A 20000-nucleotide genomic window follows, 5' to 3' on the forward strand; every position below is an offset into this window, starting at 1 on the left:
AGTCTTCAAGCATCCTTGTGTTCTCCCCCGCCCCAACATGAAAACCGTTCAAGCTTTGAGTTACGAATCTGAGATTTAATAGTTTTGTTTCTGGATCGAAGCACATTGGCAGAGCAGTGTGGAAGGCGTTTGTCATTCTACAGTTATGTGCTGTGCAATTACGGACATTAATCCTGCGTGCACTTTTCAGAACAAAATTGAATTGTATGTTCTGTCCCTGAGAAGATGGCTTCCTTTTAGTTCCATAGCACACTGAAATTAAAGTCTGCTGAGAATATAAATGAGATCTTGTTTCAACTTCATGACTTTCCTGCAGGCACTTGTAGACCAATACAAGGCACAGAAGTGCTCTTCTTTTTGAGAATCAGCAAATCCAACAAAAGAAGTGGAGAAAGTCTGATGAAAGCTAAGCAGCTTTGTGACTTAGTCTAGAGTGTTCTGCTTGTTTTTGTCCTGAATGTTCCCCTACAAACCCAATTCAGGTCTCTAGGTGATAGCTGAGCACCTGTGCTCCCATGGGGGAAACTGTCCTTCAGCTCTGTTTGCTTACATTTCAGCGCACCGTTTGCCTCTCGTTGTTTGGGTTTGGTCTCTAGATTTGAAGCTGCCGCCAGATATTGGACACAACTGTCTCAGCGAGAGCGTTTTGTGCTGTGTGCCAGAGAGCAGCGAGCCACTTCAAGGAGAGCAGGTTGCGTCGTCTGGTTAATCCACTCTTCTAGCTAGCAGCCACAACCATTTGCATGTTCCTTCACAGCATGGCAGTCATTTCTTATCTTGTTCGGAGCCTGCTTCGCTATTTTGCATTTACTGGCGGAACATGGCTCTTGGAGATGAACCGTGCTGTGGGAACACTCCATGATGGAAGTATTAGTGGAAGAAGGAAGCGTGGCAGGATTTCCCTCATTTCCCAGCAGTTAATTCCATTGTGCCACGGCTTTTCCCATACAGAGTGCATTCACACCTCCAGATCTCAGGTGCTGCTGGGTTTGTTGGTGCCTGCCTGTTCACACGGATCTGATGCTGTGGAGGTAGACGACCTCAGTGATGTACCAATACATTCCCAAGATTCAGTGGTTTACCTTACATGGCAGATATATGTGATGTTTCAGTATGCTTTCTGCAGTCTTATTTGTAAGATGACATGGTGGCTTTTTGGTTTTGTAGGTTTTTGTTTGTTTGTTTTTTAAATCTCTGAGATAGATTTAGTGAGTTACAAGCATCACATTCAGCCTGGGCTCTTGGCATTTTATGTGCTCCTCTGCTGTGCTGTATAGCCCAGGGTTGCTCCATCTAGAGCGGTACAGTCCTCATCTTCTTTGCTTCCCATGTGTTGGATACTGGTTAGAAGGTACGGGCATTATGTGGAGGGAGCGATAGGTATGTTATTCTTTTTTGAGTTCCCTTATTTGAATTCAAGGTTGATGAATTAGAGAGATTGCTGTGATGCATCTGGTGACTACTCTTACGTCATTGATCAGGTGAAAGGAATAGTAGGAAGTGTTAAGGTGATGTCACTGGATGGATATTTGAAGAAAGCTGTCAGAACATCTCTGACAATGAGGAGAGTGGCTATTTGCTAGAGAAAAGCATTCTGAAATATGCCCAGATCCAACAGCTGGGCTCGTATTTCATGTGAGCAAATGCTTGGGCCAAAGAAGGAATCCTTAAGAAGTGATCAGGTAACTCCTTCACCCTGGTGCAGGACAAGATGTGACTCATGAACATCTCTGTGGGGTTTGCCTTTAAAAAATGCATCACCTCAAATTGAGAATCACAAAATCATAAATCAGGGAAGGGACCCACAAGGATCATGTAGCTCAGGATGTTCTGTGATGAGCCCCAGTGTGCGACTGACAGCACAGGTTCTGTTAGGCACTGAGCACTGATAGGCAGCACCTGAGATCTGTTGGTTCTGGAGCAGCTCAAGAGCAAGTATGTAGAGTGCAGGGGTGGTAGCCTCACTCCCCTCCCCACGTTGGTTTTACTACTTAGGGATATTTGCATGAGAATAAAATCCAGTTCTTTGGCACTCATCTGCTCCTGCTGTTTATTCTTCGCTTGAGGTTATTGTCTCAGTTTGTGACAACATAATTGGTTTCTGTGGAGAAGATTATGATATTGACTTATATATGAGTTCAGGTGAGGAGCAATCAGCACCAACAGTTCAGAATAGAAAGCACTCTGTTTGCATGCAGCTCTCACTAAGGCTAGTTCAGCGGTTCAATTAAGGATGTTATTTATTACTTATATCACACACGTTGTGTCACACAAGGCTGCGGTGTGGACACAGAGCAGTACAGGCATGGCTTGGGTCGCTGCTCATTCTGCTTTCTAAGCTGCTGTAAGCTGTGCCAGGACTGTCAGATGTGCACTGCTAGAACTGCTCGCACAAGGGCAGCTCGCTGCTTGCTGTAATTTGGTGTTCTCTGGTGTAGACAAGCTGAAAGGATCATGCTGGAAAATGCTCTCTTAATAGTTCTTTCCGTGTATTAAATATATCTGTGAATGGTTAACTGCTCTTTTACAAGATGAGATTTTCAGAGAGCAATTAGAATCAGAAAAGTTCATTTTATTATGTTGTTCTCCCCCTTCTCCCAACTCCCAGTTTGCTAATTTATATCCCATCCTATGTGATTTTTTTGATTATTTTTTTTTTTAAATGTCAGCTCTACAAAGTCTACCCAGCATCTGACAATCACTGCAGTCTTGGTGTGTGCATCCTCCTGCTCACAGAACACAGAATCTCAGCATGGTTGGGTTGGAAGGGACCTCAAATCCCCCAGCCCTACCCCTGCTGTGGGCTGTTTGTCCCCTGCCCAGCTCAGGCTGCCCAGGGCCCATCCATGGCCTTTGGCACCCCCACAGGTGGGTCACCCACAGCTCTGGGCAGCACTGCTGGAGCATTGCAGCTCGTTCATCACTTGTGTTGCTGGAAGGGGCAGAGTGGAGCGGACTCCCAGGGTGGCTGAGGAGCACAGCTCAGCACTTCATACTGTGTGTGGTAGGATGTGTTGTGAAGAAGGGAGCAGGGTGAGCTGTGTTAGGGTCTAATATGTTGTGAGTTACATTTCACCATGATGGATTGGCCTTTTGGGGGGGGGTGTTCCAGGTTGTTTTGTTTTCCCCCATGTGGAGGTCAGCCCATGGGCAGGTGTAAGATTGGGCATCCTCACATTAGCTGTTCCAGAAGCACCAACACTGCTGCAAGCAGGTTGCTTATTCTAGCTTCCTATCTTCAAGCTTTATAAGCCTCTAGCAAGATGTACATCCCTCCTTTCCTCTCCTCCAGAAAACACTGGATTCTGCTCTAACCTTGTGATTCAGAAAGCCAAGGCCTTAGGCACATGCCTTTCGTGCCTGGGCTTTCATCTGCTCCAGCTCTGCCTTGTGTGCAAACACAATGGAGGGGGAGAAACCCGAGGAGACGCTGAGCTCACTGAGGGCCGGCTGGGAGCAACTGCCTGGCTGCTGGCATGGGGGGACAGCACCATCGCTTCCCATAATGTGTTGGCTGGCAGGAGGACAGCAGTGCAAACAAGAAATGGACATTTAACGTGTTCACAGTGAGGAAGGGACATCATTACACGATGCACTTGGCTTTGTCAGCAGCTGCCTGTCCGTGTGTTAAAGTTTGGCAGAACTTTGTTAGGTGGAGAGCAGGGCCACGAGGCAGCGTGGAGGCACAGGGCAGTGTCATGCTGCCGCCTGCTCTGCAGGGCTATGGCGTGTTTGTTTGTGGGGCCACGTGGTGATTGGGGCTGGGGAACGGAGCTGCAACTCATTTGGCAGAAATCCTGATGCAAAGACCACTAGGTCTGCTGCTTTATGGCTTCTCGGTTGCTCAGCACATGCAAATATTTAATCTCATGTTTAATTCGGCAGCGTGGGTGTAGGAGCCAGAGGCAAAACCCTACAGCAGCTCGAATGGAATCGGGATTTCCCCTGAAAGCAAGGCCCAGAAATCCAATGGGAAATGTAATTCCCAGCGCTGCGATTCGGGCCTGGCCGCCCTGACTCTCCGCGCGGAGCCGTCCGGGCTCGGAGCTCCGGCGGCGGGGCGGCCATCTCACCCCACGGAGCGGGGCCGGGTAGCGGTGCGGGCCGAGCTGCACCTCCGCCGGAGCGGGGCTCCGTGGCGGCTCCCAGGCCGCGTACAGCCCGGTTCCTTTGTCTCCGCGCTCCGGCCCGGCCCACCCGCAGGCCCCGCCGCCCGCTCCGCGCGGATCTCCGCCCGCGGCCGCCGAGGCCCGGCCGGACTCGGGGCTCGGGGTCGGCGCCCGGCGCTGCCCCATCGAGCGGCCGCGCTGTCCCCGCTGTCCTCGCGGAACGGCTTTGTGCGAGCGGGCCGCGATTGGCCGCGGCGCCAGGGCCAGCCCCTTCCTGGATGCCTGGCATGAATATGCACGGCCCCCTTCCTCCTCCTCCTCCTCCTGCATGTGTGTGTGTGTGCGGGGAGCGGGGCTCCGCCAGCAGCGCCGCTCCAGCCATGTCAGCTCGGCTCCGCCTGGGCCCACCATGAGCCATGGCCATGTCTGCGAGCGCCGACGAGGAGGACTACGAGTCGGAACCGGAGCCCGAACCGGGACCGGGGCCCGAGCTGGGGCCGGAGCAGGTCCGGAGCGGGCGGCGAAGTTTGCAGCGGGAAGGGAGGGGAGGAGGCCGGGCCGGGTCGGCAGCGGGGCCGGGAACAATGTGGGGCCGGCAGCGGGCCCGGCTCGGCCCGGCCCGGGGCGAGCGGAGGCGCCGCCGCGGCCCCGGGTGTGTCCGCGGCCCCCGGGTGGGAGCGGGGCCGGGCCGGGCAGCCCCCGGGGCCCCGCGGGGCGGGAGGGGCGAGGGGGGGGGGGCCCGCGGCCGCCGTGGGGTGTAGGTCGGGTTTTGTAGCGAGATTCCTCGGAGGGGCTGCGGGACTTCGGGCTCTGATGCCGGGTCCCGGTGCCTCGTGCTGGGCCGGGTCGTGGGCAGGATCGTGCCTGGGGATGAGGGGTGTGGAGCAGAGCAGAGGGTGCGTGTTAAAATGGAAAGAGAACTTTTATTGCTACTCGCGGGGTTTGTTTTCCGGCAGTTTTCCTTTCCCTTTTGGGGGAAGGAGAATAAACTTTCCGGATTTATGGAGTAATCTGTGAAAAATAATCCAGAACATGTGTTCTAGATTGAGTCGTTTACTCCCTAAGAACTACCTGAGCAATTGAAAATGCACCAGGAATAGGATTAAACATGTGTGTGCAATTTAACTCAGTTTTTTTGTTGACGATTCAAGGTGTTTTGCTCTTTCAGATAGTCTCATCATTTGCTTCTTGAGACACGTTAGCTCATGGGCCGGGTGCTCCGTCTGTTCCCCAGGCCGCTCCTCACGCTTCTCTTTGCATTGCCTCAAGAGAACAGAGCTGGAAGTTTGGCTGTAGTGTGCTCGGGGCATGGATCCGGTGCGGACACGGAGAGATGGAGCTGTGCTGTGATATCAGCTCAGACCAGGCCAGCTCTTGGGGGAGTCACCTCACTGAGGCTCTGCTGCATTCCGTGGGTGGTGTGAGCACATGGGCTCCTTCACTGCTCACCTCTCAGCCCCAGCTCTTCCTCACACTTTGTCCCTCGCTAGGACTCTTCAATTTGCTTCCCAATTCTGATGCGACTTATGTCTTTTTAAAGGGCTCACAGGTCAGCAGACCTTCATCTATGTGTAGCTGTCTGGTGATAGCGCCAGCAGAGTCCCTTGGTGCTGGGATAGTAGTTGGAGAACATTGGCACCTGTTTAGCGATGCTTTTAACAGCTGATAGCTCTTCAAGCCTTGTCTCCAAAGATTCTTTTGGTCCTTTTTTGCTGCACTTCCCTTACTGCCTCTGCTGCCTCTGACCCCAGTTTTGGTTCTGAGCAGATGCTCCCAACCGCAGTGAGGATGTTAAAGTACCTGTAAGCAAGCGGCAAGAACTGGCAGCATTTTCTTTTTGTTCAAAATAAGTTGAAACTGTGGTACCTGGTCTTACTCCCTCATCTACACAGCCTCGTTCAAAGGCTCGAGCCACTGATGTCTGCTTTCCCCACCAGTAGTCCATCTGGAGCACAATTCACGTTGAGGTTGGAGCTCAGCACTTCTCAAAGATCAGTTTCCAGATCTCTCTCCATTCTTATCTGAGGAGTGAGAGGGTAATCCCAAAATCGTAGCTGATAGACAGCTTTGTAGTCCAGAGTGTATTACATCTGGTGGCTGGGCAGCTGCCATGGTAAACCAGCCTGGGGAGGTTTTACCATTGCCTGTTATTCATGGGGCAGTTCTGTGGCGTTGTCCTGGGAGGGCCCTAAAATGCTGTGCAGAAATGAGAACAGCCACCAGGGAACTCTTCACCAGGTTACCTGCTAGGGCAGCTAGATTGAAAACCCACAGTCTGAGCTGGAAATCCCACAGCATCTCTTTCCTAGCATTGACCTGGAATTCATCTGGCTGTCTGCCACTTGCTAAATAAACCCCAAGTCGTGTTGGAGGCTCCTTCCTCCCCTTGAATCCCAGCCCCTTTCTGGGATAGCAACCCACAGGCCAGATTTCTGCTGGTGAGATTTGGAAGCAACCAAGTTAGAGCCCCTTGAAACTGGATACGAGTGGGAATTCCTGCAGGGCCCCTCCAGCCTTGCTGGCCAGGACATCCTGGGCTGAGGGCGGGTTGGCTGGGAGCTGTTTGCTGCTCAGCTCGCTCAGACCCAGCTGGGACAGTTGTTGGCGTTTCCTGATGGGTGATGAAAAGGGCTGGATAGGTGTGTTACATAGAGTGAGCCAGAGATCTGCCTGCCTGCTTTCTGCTGTGTGGCAGTTTATAAGGAAATCTGAGTTGTGTTTTGGCTTCAGACTTGTCCTTATACCTTTCTCTTCCTGCATTTTTAATTCCATTTGTATGTTTTTAATCAGGATTCTCAGATTCCATGTTCAAGCAATGCCTTCTTTACCACTTCTATCTTCCCAGTGACCTGGTGCTTAAGATGCAGTCCTGACAGTTAGGGCTGGGCTGTTGGTGCTGTGGCAGAGCCTGGCGTTGCCTTTCGTCTGGGGAGGGTACTAAGTCTGAATTTTCCTTGAGAGAGATTGCATTTGAAAAAGCCCATTCTGATGGCATTGTAACTGGTATTTGTTGCTTTAAATAAACTAATCGTGTTTAGACCTAGTGGGAAGGAGTCAAGGACTCAGGGAGTCTGCTGCGTGCCGTTGATGAAGAGGAGCTGCCCGGGTTGTTGTGTGTATTTCAGTTTAACTTACTCCCTTCGGTTCGTTTTTCTCATTTCCTTTGCCAGTGGAGGCTCTAATAGAGACAGCGGAGGGGTGATTCATGCTGAGGAAGGAAATTATCTCTTATCTAGGTGCTAAGCCAGTCCTGCCAGCGCTGACTTTATCCTTGAGAGGCTGCGATGTTGGTCTAAAAGGCAAATATTTATTCTTTAGAGTGTCTGAAATTGATCTGAAATCTGTGTGTCTGGTGCAGTTTCCGATGGGAAGCTACACCTCTGTGTGTTCTCATAGCACAGCGGGATCCAGCTTGTTCTGGAGGAGTGCAATTAAAACTTGTAGAAATCTGTGTAACGTTGGCAGCAGCTGAGCAGTTTTTTCTCCCACCTCGGTTGCAGCGGGCAGCGTTACTGTACAGTCAGACACTTTGAAGCTTTCACAGCTGCAGCTGGAGTGTTGTCCTGGCCCTTTCTTTTAAAAGCTGCAGAGGAAATTCTGCATGGCTTCCTATGGTCCACCTCCTCCCACCTCAGTGATGGCCCAGAATGCAGCACAAACAGAAAGTGAAACTGCTTAGATTGTGCTTTGTGTGCCGAGATGCGCAGAAAGTGGGAAAGGTGCGTCTATACAAACAGAGGAGCTTTGTGGTCCTCTTGTTGTCATCTTTATAGCAAAAGCTGTCAGTAGTAAGGATGAGCCAAGCCAGTCTGTGTGTAATTAATTACCTTCAGACAGTTACTTTGTTAGGGATATTTGACTTGAGATAGATGTTCTTATGCTTAACAGGGAATTTCTTATTAGAACATGAAAATCAGATAAGCAGAGTCAATCAATTGCAGTTAAACCTAATGATTTAAAATCTTGTTGGGTGCCTTTAATTTCTACCTTAAAAGTCGTTGAAGTCCAGACCTGGGATGCCCTTTTAGCATGGTATGTTAGTATTCTGGCTTGGAGCACTTGTTGGTATTGGACACGAAGGGAACTGTTTTGGAAGGGTTTTGTAATATTTGTGTTTCGTTTTCTACTTTGCCACCTGGCAGTAGCCCATACTTTCACTTTTCATTAGGGAGGTCTCTGTGGCTTGAGCCACTGTTGCCGATGTTACGCTGCTGTATCTAGCCTCAGAATTACAGTTGCTGTCTCCATTCTGCTCTTCCATTTCTGAAGGAGGAAAGCAAACCTTAGCACTAACATGAGCGCAGTCCTACGAGCTCCCAGCTCCGAGCTCAGCCATGGCACTGGTTACATCTTTGGTCTAAGCCAAATATGTCACGAGGGACTTGATCCTGCGTTGAGTTGTGTGTAGTCAGTGCCCTCCTGTTGAATTGGGCTTGCATTACCTTTGGCATCTCTCACTGGGGCCTTGATTTCTTTGTCTTTTTATAATGCATCTTTTCCTCAAAAGGTAATGGAATTCCTTAGCTGTAAGAATGATTGTGTGCATCTGCTGGGTATTAGCCATCTGTGTATATTTGATACATCTGTCAGTTCTACATCTGAGATGCGTACAGCTCCTGTCAAAGGAATTCCTGTCGTTTAGGTGCTACGTGGGATGTGCAGTTAACCTCGTATGTCTGGCTCTTTCAGAACAGGGCGGTAGGACGGCCCAAAGGGAAGCTGGGTGCTGCCTCTGCAGTGAAGCTCGCAGCTAACCGGACCACGGCCGGGGCACGCCGCAGGAGGACGCGATGCCGCAAGTGCGAGGCGTGCCTGCGGACAGAGTGTGGGGAGTGTCACTTCTGCAAGGACATGAAGAAGTTTGGGGGGCCTGGCAGGATGAAGCAGTCCTGCATTATGAGGCAGTGTATCGCAGTAAGTAAACCTCTTGCTACAGTTCTTTTGGAGATTTCTTTCTCGTATTTGCATCTGGTGACAAGGTGTGGAGCTGAGAACCCTTTAATGTGAAGTTTTTGAAGTGCGTTGGGTAAAACAATGTAATTTGTGCCCCTATAGTTCAGACAATTTCTTCTTCCCATCACTTTTGAACTATCCCAAAATTTCAAACCAAAGCACTCCTAAAATGTACTTCCATGGCTTCCATTCTCAGTAATATGGACGGTAGATGTGGAGATAATCACTAAACCAGAAATTGGTGCTCAGATCGCACTGAGATTCTGGGATCTGGGGGAGGAGGGGAAGGGTGGGAAGCTTTGATTAAAAGGAGAAGCAGCCTTTTTGGTTTGGGCCTCTGAGATTCCTGAAAGAACCACCACCTTGCAACAGTCTTTACTATCTTAGCTGCTTCACCTCCTTAAGATATGGAGAAATCTTTGATTCCTCCAAGACTTTGTCATTGGTGACTACAGGCTACTTGGGATGTGAATTTCAACTCATTTCCATTTACCTAGGTGTACAGGAGGGCTTTGATGGAGAAGAGCCAGAGAGCCACGTAGCCCGGCATCCTTACTCCCTCAGGGGCTGGCTGGGGCTGCTGGGAGATGCTGAGTGTCAGAACAGGGCAAGCAGGTAGTCACAGTCAGTTTCCTGAGCTACTGTGATATATTGCTCAGAAGATTCTGGAGTCATAAGAGAGAGCTTTGTATTTAACACATATTGACAGATTAGTCTTCCATGAAGTTCTGAATCATTGCTTTCGTATTGACTCTCACTGAGCTTCTCCTCAGGCTTTTTGTCCACAATGGTCTCAAGCAAGGGGAAAAATTAACATTAGCTTTTCTCTTAATTCTTCAGGAAGGTCTTATTTGTATTCTTGTTGGAGGTGATTTTTTTGTTTGTTTTTAAGGAAAGGAATGTTGTGTATTCATAACTGAAATACTATGCTGATTTCTCTCAATTTAGTCTTGTTACGGTTCCTTTCACTTAAGTTTTTTTATTTATTTATTTAATTCTGAGGAAGAAAATGAAACGCTGGCAGTGAATGGCTTGGGTCAGGTTTTAAAAGCTGGTAAGCACTTATTGTTTCCAGTAGTTACTCCTGGTTACTCACACCACGTCCTGTGCCAAGCCACGCAGTGCTGTTGATAGAGGATTGGATTCAGCTCTCCTGGATCTTTTAGTAAAGTACATAGAATATCTACCTTTCCACAGAGTGCTTTTGCAGCTCAAGTGTCTTTTCTTTGAACACTTGATTTCCTGGAGTGTGGCATGAATTGAACAGCATGGATGAAGAATTTATTATTCTCCAGGGGAAGAAATAGTGAAATCGTGCTGCCTTTTTAGTTGAGAGATTACGTTAGGGCTGCAGCACGCTGCCTTGTCCTGACTGATGAAGGAAGCTTTCATAGGAAGCCCTTTGAATCTTCATACGCAGGCTGAGCCTTTTGGAGGAGATGAACTTGGTTCTCATCTTCCTCTCTCTTCTTATGAAAAACTATTTTTCTTTTTTGCTTGGTATCTGCAGTTTTATGGCCAGGAGTGGTGTTTGCAGCACAGAACTTAGTAGCCAGGGTACTTTGATTCCTTGTGCCACCCTTGCATGTGTTCAAGAGGTCTCTTTGTTCTTTGTGAGTCCTCCTTGGAGTGAACAACAGTGGGAAGGTTGCATGCTTTCTTAGAACAGCAAAAGGGTAGAAAAATAGCAAGTTGAACTGTTGCAGTTTTTAATGGTGCCTTACATTTCTATGAGCAATCCTGTTGTCTTTACTCTTGTTCATTATGTTTTCTAATAATCACAGTAGTAATTTATTGTGGTACACATCCAATAGCTTCCAGCTAAAAGAAGCCACCAAAGCAAGGCTCTGTGAAAGTAGCGATCTTCACAGTTCTGGGATTGTGCTTTCCTCTGCTTAATAACACTGACAGTATTAACTAGACACAGACTTTCATTAAACTCCAGAGCCTTAAGAGAGTCTGTACTGCCATTCAGAGAACAGGAAACTCCTCTAACATCACTTGTTCAATCAAGAAGGGAAGCAGGAGTGCCTGGGACACTTAAGGCTGTTGAAGGGAGTGTGGGGGCTCTGCTGGGAGGCCAGGCTATAACAGCAGAGCTGCTGCTCCAGTCCATCAGTGGGACACAGCTAATTGGGGCACACCTTTGCTTCCAGTGAGACAAATCATGCTGTTGCTGGGATGTTTGTTCCTTGTGTGTAGTTGTAGATAGTTGTTGTGTCAGAGATGGGACAGAACAAGTAGACAGAGCAGTCCCAGCTCTGGATGCCTTGGCTTTGTTCTTCTTTACCTGCCAGTGGAATGGAATCCTGGGGATTCCTACTGCGCACGTGGAGGAAGGTTGGGAATTTAATGGCATTTGCTGAATGGTATTAAAATGGAGCGTGGGTAAGTACTGGCATGAGAAAGCAGAAAGAGTTGCCATAGCTTGGGTCTGATGCTGGGGCTTGGGGCAGTGCACTGTGCTCTGTAGTGGCTTGGCATGGTTACTTTTTCTACATCTGAAATTGCCTGGAGGGTGGACTGTTGCTACGTAAATTTCACTCAGTGCGCAGTGTTTCACTTGCAGACTTTATTCACTCCTGCAGTGGGAGATCCTTGCCATGAAAAGCCACATCTGTGCATCTGGCTACGTAATTGTTAAGGAGTTGCAACCTTAGCAGTATAATCTACATTATGGCCAGTTTTTTATGAAGATTCTTTTATTTCTTGTGATGAGGCTTGTACCTTACTGTGGCAAACCAGAAGTCTATTCCCCATTAATACTAAGGTAGCTTTTTAATTAGACTGGCATTCAGCACTTTGACATAGGTGTTGGATGTATGAGATGCTGCCATTCCATTTCTCCCTCAGCAAAAGACAGAAAATAACTGCAGTTGTGACACTTTGGGATGAGAAATCCTCTTTATAAGTGTCTGTGCAGTGCTTTTTGCACTGCGCTGGATGGGAGCAAGGCCTCCTATAATAGACTGTCAGTTGGCAAAAGATCTGTTCTCAGCCCTGTTGTAGGCTTGCCATGAGGGCTGGATGGGTCCCGTAACATCTGTCTGCCCTGCTTGTAAAACAGGGGAGCTGCCAAATTGTTAGATTGTGAAGCTTAGTGAATGTGAATAGTGATGTTCTAGGTTGCTTCTTTGCCCTCCATTGTACTGTAGTAAAGTGACTTTTGTGCTAATGTCTGTGTCAGCTCACAGATTAAAGAGACCTTGGGGGGGAGGGAAAAAAAGTCGTTTTCATCCTTGCAATTCCCCATGGATTTATGCTGCTACAGGAAAGGCACTTTCATTCCCTAAACATGGCCTGCAATGCTTTCTCTGGGTACCCAGCCCCAGTTGTTACCAGTTTTTCTCGCCTTTGTTGATCTGCTGGGATGGAGCCTTCAGCAGTTTGCACAATTAAGCCCTGTTTATCTTCTCTTTGGAATGAAAATACTGTAAATGCATTTTGAATTCTTCTGTTCCCATGTGTCTTATGCTCCCTGATCAAGACTTCCTTCTGATATGTGTAAACAGCCGGTGTTGCCTCATACTGCTGTATGTCTGGTGTGTGGAGAAGCTGGGAAAGAGGACACTGTGGAAGAGGAGGAGAGCAAGTTTAATCTCATGCTAATGGAATGCTCCATTTGTAATGAAATAATACACCCAGGATGCCTTAAGGTGAGTGAAAGGATGTAATACCTGTTGGAAACAAACAAACAGATTAGATACCACCTGAATGTAGAAGTAGGGCACAGAAATTAAGAAGTTGCACAGATATGCCTTTTAGTGGCAGCTGGCCTTAAGGGTGGGAGCAGACATTGCAGTAGGAAGACTGCAGCTCTAGAGAAGAAACTGAGCAAGATTCAGGCTGACTTGAGTATTGTGAGCAGCTATTCTCTTGGTTGGTAACAGAAGTGTATTTTTGGGCACATTCCTGTGTCTGAGCACTTAGAAGCCTACTTTCTCCAAAGCTGGTTGTATCTTGGCTGCTCAGCCATTCTCTGATTTGTTTATGGTTAAAGTGATTTGCCAAAGCAAATGTATTCTGATGTACTGTGCTCCAGAAAGCAGCCCTTGGTCCTTCTGGGCATGGAGATGTGTTCCTTATTCAGGCCTGAGGTGATGCTGTCCCGGCCTTTCATTGCTTCTTGCAGGACATCATGTTGCACTGAGCAAAGTGTGTCACGTGCTGGAACAGAAAGCAGGTAGCTGGCAAGCCGTAACTGCCCCACAGAGTGGGGTACCTGCAGCTCCTGCCACAGATGGGCTCTGAATCAGAGCTTGGTTTGCTTGGCTCTCCTTAAAGTAAGGCTTCAGGGGGCTGATGAAGCAAGGGAAGGAGCTGCTCGTTTCCAGAGGAACCTCAGCTCTGTCTCACAGCTGCTGCTCTTCTGTTTCTTCCTCCAAGTACCCTGCATACCCTTCCTCGCTGGCTGTGCCAGCAGTGCCTCATGTCCAGGTCCTCAGGACAGTGTTGCTGTCTGGTGGCAGTTGAAGTCTGGTTTCCTCTCACTGTCCCACATCTGGGACCATTTGCACAGGATGTGGGTCAGATCTGTGAAATCAGGCAAGGGCTGTTAGTTCTTTTATGCATATAAAAGATGTTCTGAGTGCTGTTTTGGGAAGTAGGAGCACAGTGTTGCTTGAGGTATTTCTGAAAGTTAAACAGTAGGAAATCAGCAGCACGCCATGTGTCTTTTACTTCAATTTCTCAGTGCATCTGCTGAGCTGGAATGAGGGGATAACTATATTGTTTATTTACTGAAACAAAAGGGCAGCAGGAGGTTTTCAGAGTCATCATTTTAGAAGGCAAGAGGAGACTGCAGAGAAGCACAAAAGGAGAACAGAACCTCTTCCTTGGTTCCCTCTTGGGCACTGCAGGGCAGCGTGTGTCTGGTTCAGAGCTCATCCTCTTCCAGCTTCCCAATTTGACTTTATCTGTTTGTGATCAGTGAGTTTTCTCCATGAAACAGCAGAAGATGACTTTGTAGGTATCTGACAGGTCTGTCCTGTGCCACTGCCTAAGAGCTGAGCTGGCTTTAGGGGAGTTTGTTTGGCTCTGTGAAGGGCTGACTGTCCAGCTTCTTTCTTCTGAATAGTTCCTTGAGAAAATCATCTTGGCAAGCCCTTCATAAGCCCAGCGTTGCTTCCAGAGGGAGCTACTGAGATCTTCAGAGGGATATTGTCTTTTACTGTTGCAGGGCATTTGAATTGAACCACTATTGATGTTTGTTTGTTTTTTGCTGTGAGTCAGATTCTTAGTAGCACAGGTGACCAAGTGCAGGGTCTGATGCAGTTCCCTTAAGAAGAAATTTTCTTCATAAGAATCCCGTTCTTTTTCATCTTTGGTAGATATAGTGGGGCTGCTAGAAATGAGGGAGTATTTTAGGTGCACTGACAGAACAGCAAAAATAAATAACTGAGAAAAGAAAGTCCTCCTCCAGCACAGCTGCTTTTCTGTCAGTGTCTTCAGGCCAGGTGTGTTTCTACCTGTGTTACTTCAGCACTGCCAGGACTCACAGCACTCACCTGCTGGTAGCAGGTCTGCTCCTGGGATCTCTGCATTCCCTGACTCACAGTCTTGTGTTCAGGCTCTGAGTGGCCGCCCGGTGCTGCAGGCATGCAGTGGAGGTGCCTCCTGCCGTGGCTCAGACGCCCACCTGCTGCTGGTAGCAAACATGCAGAACTGGCTCCCACCCAGCCTGGAAGGCTTGGGATGGATTCAGTGGCAGGTTTGTTTGTGTCTAATTAGTTTGCTTACAGTTCCTCACATCTGTTCAGTTCCTTAAACTCCTCAGAAGGGACGGGGCTGTAATGCTTTCCCTTTGGTAGCATTTGTTCTGTATTCAGTGCGGGAAATAACTTGTTCCCAACTTGGGCTTGTGCCAGGAATTGTTCCCCTGAGGCAGAGATGTATACAACAGCTCCTGGAGTATCTTACACCTACCATGGGAAAGAAGGTTCAAAGGCACACAGTTGTGATAAAACCAGTATTTAAATTCTGCCCACTTCATTTACTCGTTTATTAACTCCCAAAGACTTGCTGAGAGAGGCTGACATGTCATCACTCCTGCTGGATGGTGAAACTCGAATGGCTGCTGTCTGGCTCAGTTCTGGAGGAAGCAGTTCCCTAAATCCCAGGGGTTGCTCCTGCACAGCTCACACGTTTTCACTGAGCTGGGAGGAGGAAATGCTTCAGAAACAAGAAAGATCTGCAGAGCTCTGCCCTTACCTGTTCCAGCAGCAGGCTCTTGCTACTGTACTGCCAATGCCCAGCTGTTTGTCTTGACTGCAGACAGCAGAGCTGTGCTACTACAGTAATAAAATGTTGTTTTTTTCCTTGTGGCTTTTGCCTAAATCACAGACTCATAGGTTCTTTCCAACCTTGTGATTCTGCAACATCATCTAAGCCCAGCCGCCCTCTCACCATTACTGCCCACTAAGCTACTAAACCAGATCTCATGACATCCGAACATCTTTGTCACCACGTAACTAATTCTTGATATATGAATGTGCCATCGGTGAGCACATGTGTTTGTGTGGAGGCTGCTTTATAGCTTAGCTCTACTGTTCCTCCTCAGCTTCATTCACAGCAAAACTGCTTTTCAGAAACACCTTTCTCCTGTCTGGAATGTAATGAGGGCTCCTCTGCAGAAGTTCAGGAAGCAGCAGCCGCGTGGGGCAGGGCTGTGCTTTCCTTGTCATGTGACAGCACCGAATGTGCTTTTTTCCTTTTCAAAGAGCAAAATGTCACAGTCTCAGAGGCAGCAAAGCAGTAAGCGCTTCTCTTCCTTACGCTGGCTGTGGGTGTCAGAAGCCCAGGGAATGTTTTCATGTGTCTCTCGGACCTCTGAATAGAAGTTTGCTGTTCTCCAGCTGGCTTGGCAGCCAGTGTTCTGCTGGCACGTGAGCCTGGGAGCTGTGCACATGGGGCTGTGCACATGGGGCTGTGCGCATGGGTCTGCTTGCTCTGAGCCATGAAGAAAAATATTTTAAGGAACACTTGATTACAGTGCAGGGTGCTCTGCTTCTAAAAATGCCCAATGGTATTAATGTATGAGAATGTGTGTATGGGAAAAATCCCTTCCTATTGAGGGAGCAGGTTGTGCCTCGCTTCAGGGGGGGAAATGGCTTTTCAGATGAGGGGTGTGGGAGGACGTTTGGAGATGGCATGATTACAGTTGGGATGGCGGGTGGCTTCTTTTCCTTAGTATTTTTGTAAGAGCAGAATGTGCCCTGCAGTAATTGGGATTGTCTCTGACCTTCACACAAAGCCTAGACCCAATGCCTTTATCAAGTACTGGGCTGGCCACCGTGCTGGCCACTATGTTTTCTTCCCATTGATGTTATAAGGAGGGTGATCCCATGGGCTGTGCTTAGCTCCTGCAGGGAGCCAGGTTTCTTTCCTGGAGCCCTGGGGAGGGCAGCAGTCGATCACAGAAAATGAGGAGCTGTGAGAAGTGCATCTGAGTGGTCTACCCATAGATTTCTCCAGCTTCTTTGAGCTTGCCTTTGAATTGAGTTGTGTCTCTCTATCACCAGGTGAAGGAATCAGATGGTGTGGTTAACGACGAGCTGCCGAACTGCTGGGAGTGTCCAAAGTGCAACCATGCAGGGAAAACTGGAAAAGTGAGTTTAATGGGGATAAGTGGTGCTGGAATGAAATACAAGATCTCAAACGTTCCCTCTGGCTTGTAGGTATAATTTTGCCCAGTACCGCTTTTGTTTTTGTGTTCAATTCAGTCGAGTCAAAGGAAATAAGCTGTTGGCTTTCTGTTTCCTAATCATCTTATTTTTCTTCCGTGCACTAACACCAAAATCTGGAGAGTGTTTAGGTTAGTTCTGTGCATTGCTGCATGCTAAACTCTAAGGTACCTCTTTGGATTGTGTAAAAAAGGAAGGAAAAAAAAGTCATGTGAATCCTGCAGTGTCTGTTGGGATTAGGGAAGCTTTTATTTTTTGTTTCTTTAGTAAAGCGAGAGGCTGCGTGTGTGCGTAAAAACTTCTTAAAGGTTGAAACCACTTCTACTGTAACTCCTTGTTAATGATTTTGTCTGTTACAAAGTGATCAACCCACCAGTGCTGGAGGCAACGTACATAAATAGCTGAGAAAGCCATAAGATATAAAGTTTGTTTGTGTTTTGTGTCTCTTTGGCGTACAAGCAAAAGCGCGGACCAGGATTCAAATACGCATCAAATCTCCCAGGCTCATTGCTGAAGGAACAGAAAATGAACAGAGACAATAAGGAAGTAACAGATGCTGCAAAACGGAAAGGGGACTGTGAAGAAACTCCCAGGCGGAAATCTGAGGAACATTCCAAAAAGCCTCAAGTTGACTCAATTCTGAGGAGAAAGTCAGACGAAGTACATCTGCGGAGGAAAAGGAAATTTGAGAAGCCCCAGGAACCCTCTATGAGAAAACGGGTATGACAAAACCCTTATGTACGTACGCAGATGCGCGTGGGCTGGTTGGGGCTGATGTCTCTTGCCTTCTGGCTTGTACCTCGTCTTGAAATCCCAGATTGCTACAAAAGAAACTGCGATGTTTTACCTTCCTTCCTGAAAACTGCTTGTCTAACAGGACAGTAGTTTGAACGGTGAAGCTCGGGTTGACATTCAGAGGCTGACAACACTGGGCTGTGGCTGTTGGTTTGTTCAAAATACTGGAAAACCCACTTTAACTAAAAAGTCACTGCAAGATGCTTGGAGTAGGAACAAAGTGCAAATCACTTTTTTTTGTGGAAACCTTTTCATCTGTTGCCACTTGGTGGCGCGTGGCAGCTTGTTTTGTGGCTGATCCACAGATGTGCAGTGTGTAGAACTGATCAGAGGACCTTTAGGAATGACACCTCCTGTAGCCTGCAGAGAGGAGGAGCTGCTCACAGCAGCACTGTAGCAGCTTTTCCCTGAATTTAAAAGCCAGAGCTCTCGGACCAGGCAGAGACACTCTGAATTGCCGCGTGGATGACAGAATATTCTACTTAAGATATAGAGAAAAGCTGGCTTCCAGAGGTAGAATTGAGGACTTAGATCCAACTTCTCTTACAAGTAGACGTCGGATGGCTTTATGACTGGGATCTCTGGCAGCTCTTGTACTGCGTGTACTGCAGTTCACTAGGACTTGGTAGTTGCTTTGCCTGTCAAGTCTTGACAGAGAGAAACACCACAGTGCGGGAAATGTAGGGATTGTCATTCCTTTGGTGGAGAGCAAAATTCATGACAGCAGGTTGTGCGTATCTGCTTCTTGGCCATGAGCTCCTTTTCCCATCCCTGCGGACTCACTGGAGTGTTTATGGATGGCTTGAATTGCTCCATGAAAGCCCCCAGCGCGTCAGGAAGGCACTGTGAGTCACCAGACCTTCAACAGACAGCAGAACAAATGTCATCTTCTGGGGCTTTTACTTTTTCTTTCTTCCAACAGCTAAAACTTGGAAAAGAAGAAACTCTTCAGGAAGAAGGTGCTTTGCCTTTATAATAGGTCCGTTATGCATCCCTATTAATCGTTCTCACGTGGGCTGAATGGAGAGCCATTGTATCATTCATATCTTTGTGTCAAAGCAGGCATTTTTATTATGCCCTTCACATCTCACAATTACAGAATGGTTCTCTCGTGCGAGCCTTTACGCTTCTGAAGAGTTAGCTGCAGTGTCTGCCTCTATATTTTCTGGTGTCCCATGTTAAAATACAATCAGAAACTGTGTTTTGATGACCCCAAGGACTAAAGTTCTGTTTCTGTGCTGATGCTTTGCTCTCTTGCTGAATCTTGCTCCTGCCACGCACACCCTCAGCAGTCTGTATCACTTCTGTGGAGCCCCCCCTGCACAAGCATTGATTTCTTTCTCGCAGTGCTGCAATATCAGAACTCTGATACCTTTAAATTACGCGCTCGTCAGTGCCCTGTGTGGAGGATGCTGCAAGCTGACAGTAATCTGATGTTCTAATTTTCCTGTTCTAACCTGCCATTAACTTACTGTGACCTCTTCCTTTATTACATGTTTAAGGACGGAGCGATCAGCTTTCTGTGCTCAGCTCTGAGTCTGAAGTGTAGCAGCACATCCACAGATGTGATCCAATTAGTTTGTTGCAGAACATGGGGGTTCTGATAGAACAGGTGTGTTCACAGCAGCTCACCTCTCCTTTCCAGGCCTGATCTCTTCTTATTAAGGCTTTTTCGTTCTAACAGTTGCTAGCTTCTTTCTTGCATATAGCGATCAAATCAGACTTGAAGTCTTCTTTGGTTTTGGTCTGTACATCTCTTCTGTATCCCTCTGGCGTGCATCAAAAGATTAGATTAACACGAATGAAGTGCGGTTCTCTTTGATGAGCAGCAACCAGGGCAGGGAAGAAGCTGCCAGCCCCGTGAGCCCACCTTGCATCAGAGATGGTGGCAGCATGCGGGCTCATCCACATGGCAGCGTGTCACACCTGGCGTTCCCCGTCTGCACGTGGTGGAGTTGGGGAAGCCTGAGAAGATGAACCGAGTTCAGTAGGATGTAAAGGGGCAGCCAGAGTGTGCTTACCCGAGGCTCTGAGCATCCAGCAGGAATGGTGTCTCCACAGCAGAAGTGCAGCCGCAGTGCGAGTCGTGATTGCAACTCGGGAGCTTTCAGAAATTGACCTTTTGGCCATTTGGCATGCATGCGTGTCAGCCAGTGTTGAAAGTTTGCCCAGTGAATGCATCCCAAGCCTGGTTTCTTCTGGCCCGTTGGGGGAGAGCTGTCTGTAGCATGCTGTTCATCTTCTGTATGGAAGCTGTCTGCTGTGTAATGAGTAAGGCCCTTAAGTCTGCAAGATGATGCATGGTGAATAAATGCATTTGTCACTCTTGGAGTCTGGAGAGCCGATAGCTGGCATCCCTGCCTTTGTGATGGCACTCAAACTCGATGCCTTTGGCCGGTGGGTGCAGCCTGGTGCTGGGGCGGGTGGGCCCAGTGCAGGTAGGCAGCTGTTCCCCAGGCAC

The 20000-nt window shown here is 48.2% G+C and overlaps 1 protein-coding gene across 14 annotated transcripts in view; it reads left to right on the plus strand.

The window, feature by feature from the left end:
- KDM2B (lysine demethylase 2B) overlaps positions 1-20000 on the plus strand; it is a 94913-nt gene that overhangs the window by 70369 nt on the left and 4544 nt on the right. For 9 of the 14 annotated variants that reach the window (XM_072351520.1, XM_072351523.1, XM_072351524.1 and 6 more), the window contains 4 exons: positions 8799-9023; positions 12575-12718; positions 16583-16669; positions 17195-17464. In XM_072351520.1, coding sequence (XP_072207621.1) covers positions 8799-9023; positions 12575-12718; positions 16583-16669; positions 17195-17464 — 726 coding nt within the window. The remainder of the gene's footprint in view (positions 1-8798; positions 9024-12574; positions 12719-16582; positions 16670-17194; positions 17465-20000) is intronic. The other 5 variants (XM_072351521.1, XM_072351525.1, XM_072351533.1 and 2 more) reach the window with 2 other exon arrangements.

The sequence above is a fragment of the Excalfactoria chinensis genome, chromosome 16 (genome assembly GCF_039878825.1).
Source record: "Excalfactoria chinensis isolate bCotChi1 chromosome 16, bCotChi1.hap2, whole genome shotgun sequence".
NCBI classification, from domain to species: Eukaryota; Metazoa; Chordata; class Aves; order Galliformes; family Phasianidae; genus Excalfactoria; species Excalfactoria chinensis.